General features: G+C 43.9%; 1 protein-coding gene across 1 annotated transcript in view; it reads left to right on the forward strand.

Moving 5' to 3' along the window:
- The window catches only part of specc1la (sperm antigen with calponin homology and coiled-coil domains 1-like a), a 248262-nt gene extending 239094 nt beyond the window's left edge, over window positions 1-9168 (forward strand). Inside the window, 3 exon segments of the mRNA XM_052032052.1 lie at window positions 4327-4386; window positions 7089-7151; window positions 7153-9168. Of these exon segments, the coding sequence (XP_051888012.1) occupies window positions 4327-4386; window positions 7089-7151; window positions 7153-7179 (150 nt within the window). The 3' untranslated portion in view covers window positions 7180-9168.
- Window positions 9169-11109: the final 1941 nt, after the last annotated feature.

Consider the following 11109-nt stretch of genomic DNA (forward strand, 5'->3'; position numbering starts at 1 on the left):
GACAAGAAGATGGTCGTGGTGGTTGTAGGTCAATCATCCCAGTCCAGGACATCACTTCATGAGCTTCTCAGCACCATTTCCTAGGCCAGCCCTCTTCAACTGCTGCTTCAGTGATCTTCCTTCCATCATGAGGTCAGGAGTGAGGATGTTTGCTGATTCCATTCCCAGCTCAGCAGATGAGCAGTCCGTGCCTGCATGCAGCAAGACCTAGACATTATGCAGACAAAGGTTGATAAGTGGAAGGCAGCATTCGCACCACATAATGTGAGGCTATTACTATCACTGGTGTCCCATCATTAACATCCTGAGGGTCACCACTGACCAACCCAGATAAACACTGTGGCTGCGAGAGCAGTTCCAGCTCGTTATCCTGTAGTGAGTGACTCACCACCTGACATCACAAGCCATTCCACCTTCTACAAGGCAGTTCCAACAGCACTCAAGAAGCCTGATCTCATCCAGGGCAGTGCCAAACCCGAGATTGATCATCAACTACCCTAAACATTACTTCCCTCCAACACCAGCAAACTGTGGGCTGCGTTCGTGATCATCTGCAAAATGCACTGCAGTTATTCACCTAGGCTACAACAGCATCCCCCACCTGCAATCTCTACCACCAGAAAGGACAAGACCAGGCGGGTACCTGTGAACATCCCACCTACGGGTTCCTCTCCTGGTCACCCACCAGGCTGATTTGGAAATGTGCTTCTTCTACAACCGGTGTTCTTTCTTCACCAAGATTCCTTCTACACCATTGTTCCTTCTACACCAAGTTCCTTCTACACTGTTTGCAAATAGAGCTGCTAGCTCATAGCCTCAGCAACCGGAGTTCAATCCTGACCTCCATTGCAGTCTGTGTGGAGTTTGCACGTTCTCCCTGTGCCTCATGAGTTTCCTCACGGTGCTCCAGCTTCCTTCAACATCGCAAAAGATATATGGATTGGTAGGATCATTACCTCATGTAGGTGGGTGTAGGAAAATTAGGTTGAAGTTAATGGGCATGTGAGAGAGATTAGGTTATAGGAAATTAAGTGAAGGAATGGGATTAATGGGATTGTTCTGAAAACCAGCATAGACTTAATGGGCCAAACAGCCTCCTCCTATGTCATAAGGAAATGAACAAATAATAAAAGCATTGTGGATGTGCCATCACCAGAACGACTGCTATGGATTAAGAGGCAGCTCACCACCACTTTCTCAAGGCCAGTTAGGAGTGAGCGATAAATGCTGGCCAGAAGCATAGACCTTTAGGATCAGGCACATGGATTTTCAAGGACTTCAGGCTTCCGAAAGGTCCAGCAGTGATAGACTGCAAGTGATGCAAGTGACACCCTGAACATCTAACTGCCCTGCTGTAGTGAGATGCTGTTTCTCCTGGTCTTGACCTGTGTGCAGGGAGCTCTTCTGACATCCATTCTCAGGCAGTCAACATTGCCCTCCACAATTTCAGCTGCCACAACATGCAGTAACTTACCTACTGGAGACCACAACATTCACTTCCACTTCTGGTTCCTCACCTCTGTTGAAGCTTCATGGAGAGTACACTCTTACGGAAAGGCCCTTAACAGTGTTGAAGAGCAGAGAGAACCATTGGGGGTGCAAGTCAATGGCTCACTGAAAGTGGCTACACAGGTAGACGGGTGGTTAAGAAGGCTTATGGAAGGCTTGCTTTCATTAGTCGAGGTATTGAGTACAGGAGTCAGGAAGTTATGATGCATCTCTATAGAAACTCTGGTTAGACCACATTTATAGTATTGTGTGCAATTTCTGGTCGCCTCACTATAGGAAGGATGTTGAGGCTTTAGAGAGGATGCAGAGAAGGTTTACTAGGATGCTGCCTGATTAGAGGGCATGTGCTATCAGAGAGGCTGGACAAACTTGAGCTCTTTTCTTTAGAGCGGCGGAGGCTGAGGGTGATCTGTTGGAAGTGTGTAAAATTATGAGGGGCATAGATAGGGTGGACAAGCAATATCTTTTTCCCATTATTGAGCAATCCAGTACTAGAGGGCATGCACTTAAGGTGAGAGGGGGTAGGTTCAGAACAGATGTGAGGGGTATGTTTTTTACTGAGAGAGTGGTGGATGCCTGGAATGTGTTGCCTGATAGGGTGGTGGAGGCAAATTCATTGGGGGCTTTAAGAGGGGCTTGGTGGGTACATGAATGAGAGGAAAATGGAGGGATATGGGCATTCTGTAGGTAGGAGGGATTAGCTATGTCGGCACAACATTGTGGGCCGAAGGGCCTGTTCTGTGCTGTACTGTTCTATGGAGTGCACCTGTGGTCCTCCAGACCATGCTCCAATATCTGCATGAATCCATCCTACCCTGCAGTACCCCCAGGGAGGTTTGGACATTTATAGCTGCATCTGAAAAGCACTTCACCTGAAAGCCTCCATCTGTGGGAGGAGGTCAAGAGACAGCAACAAAGAGAGTTCTCTGACGTGCTGCCGTACTCTGGAGATTCTCCAATGTCTCTGCACTAGGCAGGAAGGCAACGACTCGGGCAGTTATAGCCCAACGACACCACAGAACATTTGGATTTAATAGCTGGGGTTCCATGGCAACAGTACATTCTTTCACTTGGAATATCTGTAACATAAGAAACTGGGACAGTGGTGGGAAACTGAGCCAGCAGTAGGTCATTCTGCTCCTCGATCCAGTAACACTCCTGTTGTTCAGTAAGATCATGGCTGATCCCTCAGAACTTTGATACCCTTCATGATTAGAAATCTAACCTGGCTTTGAATATATTCAAGAATTCAGCCTCCTTAGCTTTCCAGAGAATGAAATTACCAAGTCTCACCACCAAATTCTTCCTTATTTCAGTCCTTTGAGTACCCACTTTTTCTGAGACCATAACCTCTGGTCCTGGACTCTGCCACAAGAAGAAATGTCCTCCAAACATTTACCCTGTCCAGCTCCCAAGAACCTTCTATGTTTCAATAAGATCGTCTCTCATTCCTCTAATGGATCATCCTTGTGAACCTTCTCTGAACAGCCCCCGTGATAATAAATCCTTCCTTAAATTGAGGGGGCCAAAACTGTATACAGTACTCTAGTTGTAGCCTAACTAGTGCATTGAACAGTTGTAATAAGGTTTCCTAACTTCTATACACAAACCCCTTGAAATAAAAGCCAGTATTCCATTATCCTTACCAGTTACCTACCATACTTTATGCCAACTTTGTGTTTCATTTACAAGGACCCCTCAATATCTTCTGCAGTCTTTCTTCATTTAAAGAATAATCTGTTTTATTGTTTTTTCTTCCATGGTGAACAATTTCACATTTTCCCACATTATACTCCAACTGCCAACTTAGTCCCTGCTCACTTAACCTATCAGTACGTATGTGAACTCATTGTATCCTTCTCACAGCTTGCTTTTCCTGTACTTTCATATCATTCCATATACTTGGCTCCAGTACATCCGGTTCCTTCCTCGAAATCATTAAATATATTGTAAACAGCTGTGCAAGACCTGGATGTAAATGACAATGAAGGAGACAGTTATTGAGAGAACAGTTAATGGGATCCTGGGCTTCATACATAGCAGTATATGGTACAAAATCAGGGAGGTCATGTTGAAGACAAAAAGATTGCAAATGCTGCAATCTGAAACAAAAAACAGAACATTGGAAGAACTCAGCTGGTCAGTCAGCATCTGTGGAGGCAGCGTTTCGGGTCATGGATCTCCCATCAACTACATTCCTGCATCAAGAATCCGAAACAACTACTTATACCTTTTGCCTCCACAGATTGACCCGCTGAGTTCTTCCAGTTTTCTGAGGTAATGTTGAACCTGTATAAAGCACTTGCTAAGGCCACAACTGGATTATTGGATGTAAAGATCCCAGACAAGGTGGCAGGAGGGGTTAATTCCGTGGGTCCCAGACCTGAGGATTGCAACTACAAGGAGTAAATGGAGCAGTTCTCCTTCGACAATAGCAGGTTGAGAGGAGATTTGATTGAGGTGTACAAGATCACAATAGTTGTAAGTAGAGTAAATTGAGAGAAGCTGTTCCTTTTAGCAGATGATTCAAGGACCAGGGGCACAGATTTTATGATGGGCAAATGAGAGATCTGTGAGGAAAAGTTTAATGTGTGCAAACAGAATCAGTGGGATTTTTAAAAGAGGTTTGAGTAAGCTGTTGAGGGAACATTGTGTGTCGGGCTCTGGGGAAAGAGCAGGGGTAAAGACTATATGGATTGACATGATGGCCTTCTGGATTGATCTGTATTAACAAAACTCCCCCGGTGGTGACGCACCCAAAAGCTTAAGACATTTTGTGACAGCAGACTTTTAACCTTCTGTGTCTTTGTTTTGCAGAGAAGAAATTTTTCTCTCGCCTTCCAGGCAGCTGAAAGTGTTGGCATCAAGTCTACTCTGGTGAGCTTTTAAATGAAACGCTTGAATTAAATGGTCAGTTGGTAAACACATTATCTGAGGCACTTCCTCTCTTAGTTCTCTTTATTATTCTCTTTTTAATGTGGTGTTATACTCCCAGGAGTGGAGAATACAATTTATTACGCTTTTTATTTACAAGTGCAGATTTTCAGCTCTGGACGAAGCATTGCTTTGGGTGCGCGCGGGTGCAGACACCTTCCATCCCCCGTGTGCTGGGCTGCCTTTCCTGGGTATTTAGTTTCCAGACTATTGTGAATTTGCTGATGTTTATTCAATGTTTATTCTACTAAACGTGGTATGTATATAATATAGTACAGAAATAAAGTACAGGAATAATCTACAGTTCAAGAGTCCTTAAAACCATCAAAACTCTGTGTTGGCATTCAGGTAACATTGTGGTCTAAGACTTGAGATGCGATGAGCAAGCCGTACCTGGTCTGAAACTTCAGTTCAGTCATCATCTGAGACTTTAGGTACAGCTGGCAACCATGTACAGCCTGAGTCTTTAAATACAGTCAGTGCCTTGCACCATCCTCTGAGTACAGTCAGCTGACCATCGCCAGACTTGAGTATGAACACTCAGTGAGCACACCATGAAACAGCCTGAGTCTTTAAATACAGTGAATGCACCATGCCATAGCTGAGGCTTTAGATGCAAACAGTGAACCAGCGTGGGCCACGGTCTGAGACGTGAGATATTGATGGCACATTTTGAGAGTTTAGAATCAATTGTCACACCATCCTAGTCTTAGACCAGGCACAGTCCATGCATCATCCCATAGTCTGACGCTTTGGACTGTCAGTGTATCATTACTGTCAGTGTATCATGCCATGCTCTGAGATTCTAGATACAGTCTGTGCAAGGCTTTAGAAACAGCAGGCACACTGTTCATGATCTGAGATATTAGATACAGTCAGTGAATAGTGTGCTGGTTCCATCAGTGCTCTGCCTGGGTATGTGACACTGAGTTTTTGATCCCAGTAATTATTGTGACCTGAAGCAGGAAGAAACAAATCTGTCCATTAAGTTTTCATATCTGGGACCAGGTTTCAAATCCACCCCAACCTGACTGCTTGGTAATCTTGCTCAAATGTATTCTAAAACATCTAATGTATCTAATATATGACTCAGCTTGTGATTCCAGCCACTGTAAAACGGTCAGCACCAGTTTGTAAATCCTAGTCCACTAGATTATTTGGTTTTTTTTCACAACATCAAAGTCATGGAACATGTGTAGTATAGATCCTGGAAGATGCTGGTGGCTATTATATCAGTGAAGTACGAGGCAGCCCCTCAGGTGCCAGTGATTGAGAAAGCATAAACAGTGATGTGACCTGTTGAATCCTGGTTGCTGAGGATGTCAAAGAGAAAACGCCCTTGCATTACAAAACACAAGGTCCCAAACCACTTTACAGCGAATGAGATACTTCTGAAGTTGGTGGTATGGTATAGGGAATGGAGCAGCCAGCGTACATGTGGCACAGCCCCAGAGCCTCTGAAGTAGGGTTTGAATTCACAAGTTTCTAACTCAGAGGAAGAGTACTACTAACTGAGCTGTATGTTACTAGAATTTGTCTGCCGCAGTGGACACGTGGTCCCAGGAGATGAGTAAGGCATGCTGGCTAGAGTTTCAATCACATGGTGCTTTTTCTTCCAAGTGTTGTAAAATATAATTGCAAAGGTTTCTGGGAGGGATTGTGTCACTGCAGAAACTGAATCAGCTTCTTGTAAACATGGTGTCATTCCAGAAGCTGGAGTGGGCACTTGCTAACATGGATCATTGTTGTACACACAACAGATGTCACTCATTACATGTACAAAGAGTGATGTCAATGCCTGGGGATTCCTGGCTCTTCCCCTTACTACCTGTTGGGGTTGCAGCAAAGTTGGTGCACTGCATTGAAGTTGTACAGGACGGCCAAGTTTTCTTTCAGATCCTGTGCCATACGAGGCTTGCACCCCTAAATAAGAAATAAATATTGGCCAAGGCACAAGAGGGCACTTTCCTGCATTTAAATAGTGCCTGGTCATTGTTGTCCAAGCTGGGAAGCAGACAGGACTTTGATGTAAGGTTTCATCTGAATGGCATCACTATCCAGCACTCCCTCAGTACCACACAAGAACATAATGCTCTGTTCACACTCAGGTCTCTGAATGAGACAAACTGTGAGTGCTGCCATTGGGCCCAGACACTGCAGAACCTTTACTGGAAACATTAATGGAAATGTTACTTAATCTTGTACAGGCGACTCCTGCATTCCTAGAAAATGGGCCACATCATGACTTTCTGTAATGCAAAGCTATGTCATCTGCGCATGCATCAGGAAACACGAGTTGGAAAAAAAAGTGTTGATTTATTTACTTTATTTTCCCACATAAATTCCGTGAGAGTGAGTTTATTCTGCACCTCAAATTTTTGGTAGTGATTTGTGAATTCCATAAGGGTGGATTTCTGTAACCCATCAGCCATAACGTGAGGGTCACCTGCAGGACATTTATGATTTTGGTGTATTTTACTTTTCTTCATACCATGCTCTCCTTTTCCATGGATCTGTAAACAATATAAAATCCTGCTGCTGGAGAGAGCTTGCAACAAAAAAGTCCTTGGGGGAGTTTGAGATTGTGTACCCTTGGGCAAATTATTAGTCCTTTTATTACGATTCTGTTGTGTTTCCCACTCCAGGATATCAACGAGATGGTGAGCACAGAACGGCCAGACTGGCAGAGTCTGATGCAGTACGTGACTGGCGATATACAAGTACTTTGAAACATGAGTCTTGCACCTGTGACCAGTGAGCCGGAGCTTGCAGAGCACAGTTGGCTTTGGGCACAAGTGTTGATCGTGCCCTTCATGTTACAACCTGCACTGATAGACACTCATATCCAGCAACTTCAAGCAGCATCACTTTGAAAGGAAGAATGTTCCCTCTGGTTCTATAATATGTCCAGTAAGGAGAATTGCAGCTGAGGAATATCACAGTTGTTTCCAGCTTTATCTGTGGGATGTGCTTGCAGTGGTGAACTGATGAATGGTAACAGCTTCTAATAGCAAAAAAATGAAGTATCCATTCCAGCTAACCTTCAAAGACTTGCTCCACTGCTCTGAGAAGAAAGATGAAGTTCTGTGGAGGCAGTCAAGCAGAGTGTTTTTCAGGTGTCTGTCCACACAGTAAGATCCACGGTGCTGGCCTTAGGCAATGCTCATGTCCCATTGTAAAGCCACAAGCTGCGGTAAAATCTCAAACATCGCCTTGAAATTGCCAAGATAAATCACCTGGACAATGTTTTTCGGGTTGAATAGTCACAGGCTTCGCATTAGAACTCAATCCTGAGGCCGGCACTCTGGACAGTCTTTTGACTCTGTCGCATCCTAAAATCATGGTCCACGATTTATAGAAAGACTTCCCCAAAGGATCAGCTGCTACATGGGTTTGAACAATTACTCTTTCCCCTTTCAGAAAAGAAGTTGAATCCAACGCAGACCAGTGAGGTGAAGTCTCCTGTGTCACAAAGCTAGTGTCTTCATAACTGTCCTTATTTAGAATATTAACCAATTACAAGAACCTAGTAATTTTTATTTCTGCTTATTATGTTTTTAATTTCTTGAGAGAAACTGTTCATATCATCAACAGCTTCTATTCCTGTAAATCTGTCAAAGTGCACACTCAACGTCTGTATGACTTGGTTAGGGATTAACATCATTACAAGACCGTCATGTCAGCCTGAGGTATACCTGTTTACACATCAGCCTCACAATCTGTCAGTGTACACATCCAGCAGTCCTTCACGTGAACCACACCATCCAGATTCAAAAGCAGTCTGCACATCTATACGACAGTTTGATATTTGAACGGTTCCATTGCTTTAGCTTTTCAAAATCACTCCTGGTAGGTACATGTCAAAACTACAAACCTTCTGTTACTGGGACAAATTAGTCACCACATCATCGTTGCAGCAGGAAATTAAAAAAACCATGCATGCAACAATACCACTGTTCTCAGGTCAGCTCTGATGCACTTCTAACAACATACAGTCAGTTTACACTGCACATAAGTCATGCTTCAGGGCACCCACATGGATTGTCTGATGATACTGTGCTAAAGGAGCTTTACTCTATATTTAATATATGCTGTATCTCTGCTGGGAATGCTATAATGGGTCACTGTAGAGGAAAATTTTACAGTGACCCATTAAAGCATTCCCAGCAGAGATACAACATTTATTACATGCAGAGTAAAGCTCTGTACTAGGAGCGTTTCACCCAATACCTGTTGGATAACCTCCATAAACTTTACCAAGCTCCAAAAAAGGCAGGGATTTGTCAAGGAATTCAGAGGTAATGCAGCACCTGGGCAGAACTTAAAAAATTTTATCTCTTATCTGCTGCTCTCAGTTTGAGTGCTGCCTTGTTACTGTTAGCAGGGTGTTGCAGTGATTAGAATGTCTATAAATGCAGAAAAATACACCACGTTCCCAGCAGTATCTCAGAGGTAAAAAGGCAGGTTTGAATTTCTCAGCCTCCATTCTGATTAAGATCTTTGACTGTTGTTGTATATTTTAATGGTTTTATGATTCTTTGAATATTATACCATTGTGTAACTGATGGAGAACGTCATTGTGGACTTCCACGAGATTGACCTGTCCAACTGGTGGAAGATCCCGATGGACCTGACCAGACTGCCCTGTCCAACTGGTGGAAGATCCCGATGGACCTTGACCAGACTGCCCTGTCCAACTGGTGAAGATCCCGATGGACCTTGACCAGACTGCCTGTATAACTGATGCAATCTGCTGATGGAGCTCTAGCAAACCTCCTCAGATGACTGATGGAATGCCCAGATGGACCTACACCCTGTGTACTGGTGAAATACTCTTGGACAAGACTGCCCTGTAAACTGATAGATTGTACTGACTGATGTCTCCTAGATTACCCTGTATAACTTCTTGGAACATCTGCTAGGCTGCCTGAGGTATTTGGTGGAGCTCGTACACACTGCTGTGGTTACTGTTGGAGGTTCCAGGGGAGCTCCACCAAGCTGCACGAGGTAGCTGTTGTACTGCTCTCTGTAACCAATGGTCTGCCCTAATGGATGTCCCACATCTTCATCTGCGGTCAATATTAACACAGCTGCTCTATATCTTCACTTTCTGATACACACCCGTTGCTTTACACCTCTTTAACATGATTGAAAGATAAGTTTATAAATCTAAATGGGCAGATAGGTAATAACTGGAAGTATTGGTCAGGCCTGTTTATGTTACAACCCTCCTTGTTGTCTGGTCTCTGAAGTAACAGAGACTGCTCTTACATTAGCCTCATGAGTAATTTCTATTGAAATGGGTCTGATGGTTGATGCCTTCTACTCTGGACTCCCGTTTATCTTCTGGCTGCACCTCTTGGCCCCACTGGTTGTTGTTCACCATGTGGTTCACGGTGTGGTGTGCTTTCTGAGGCAGTGGACAATGATCTGTCAGACAAGCACATTTCCTTTTTTACAATAAATAGCCTTATCCCATCATAAGGTGCCTCAGCTGTACGATGTCTTCTTTCCATTGATACAGGTAACCTGTTGTGACCCATAACACATCAGATGGCACACACACCGTGGTGTGAAGACTGAACTCCTAGGAATATCCATTCTACATCCTTTGAATGTTTTGTGTTCAGTGATGGCTATTCTTGATACATGTCAGTAACTTGTAATAAACACAGAAAATGCTAGAAACACTCAGCAGGTCAGGCAGTATCAGAATTAATGTTTCATGTCAGAGGTAGTGTTTCCACAGACACTGCCTGACCTGCTGAGTGTTTCCAGCATTTTCTGTGTTTATTTTAGATTTCCAGCATCTGCAGTTTTTTTTGATTTTCAGTAACTTGTACTTTGATCGATACAGGTCATATATTACTAAATGTTTAATTCTGCAGCTCTGCTCAGTATTCAAAGCTTTGGGCATTATTTATGTTATTTACCTGTTAGCAGTAGTGAGTGCCAGGCCATGATTAGTATAAAAATCATGTATTTTGATTGCATATATTTGGTAAGTATTTCTGTAACACTATGCTATCACAGTCGCCTGCAGAAAGTGGCGGTGTCCAATCCGGGCATTCAGTGTAGGATGCAACAGGTTGCTTTCTGGACAAGTTTGCTGAACAACCATGATTAACTTTGGGAAGTGTAACATTATCCACATTAAAAGTCCACTTTTCTTTGCATTAAGTGATGTTTTATTTCACTGTGGTCTAATGAAGTAACAAGCTCCAATCCTATTAGGGATGAATCCTGTAGCTAATTAATTTGAATTTCATTCCAGCAATCCGATTGTCTCTGCAATTCCTTCACCGAACCATCAACTGATTCTTCTGCCTCCCACTGACAGCCGCCAATTAACCAACCCATGTCTTTGGGAAACAGGAGCACTTGAAGTAAACCACGAGACTGACAGAGAGAATGTGCAAACCACACTGGTGTCAAACCTCTGTCACTGGAGCTGTGAGGCAGCAGCAGTACCTGCTGAAGCCACCTCCTCGTCCGGGCCCCCTCCTCCTTATCCACCTTTGTCTTCTTTCCCACCCTTCCCTCTTGCCCCTTCTCTTCCCCATCTCCTCATCCATTCTCCCCTCTCCTTGCTCTCTCTCAATCCTACCTCATTCTGCTCCCTGCCCTGCCCTCACCCTCTCCTGCCTTCCCCCTTTTCTCCCCCTC

This window comes from Pristis pectinata, chromosome 17 (genome assembly GCF_009764475.1).
Source record: "Pristis pectinata isolate sPriPec2 chromosome 17, sPriPec2.1.pri, whole genome shotgun sequence".
Taxonomy (NCBI): domain Eukaryota; kingdom Metazoa; phylum Chordata; class Chondrichthyes; order Rhinopristiformes; family Pristidae; genus Pristis; species Pristis pectinata.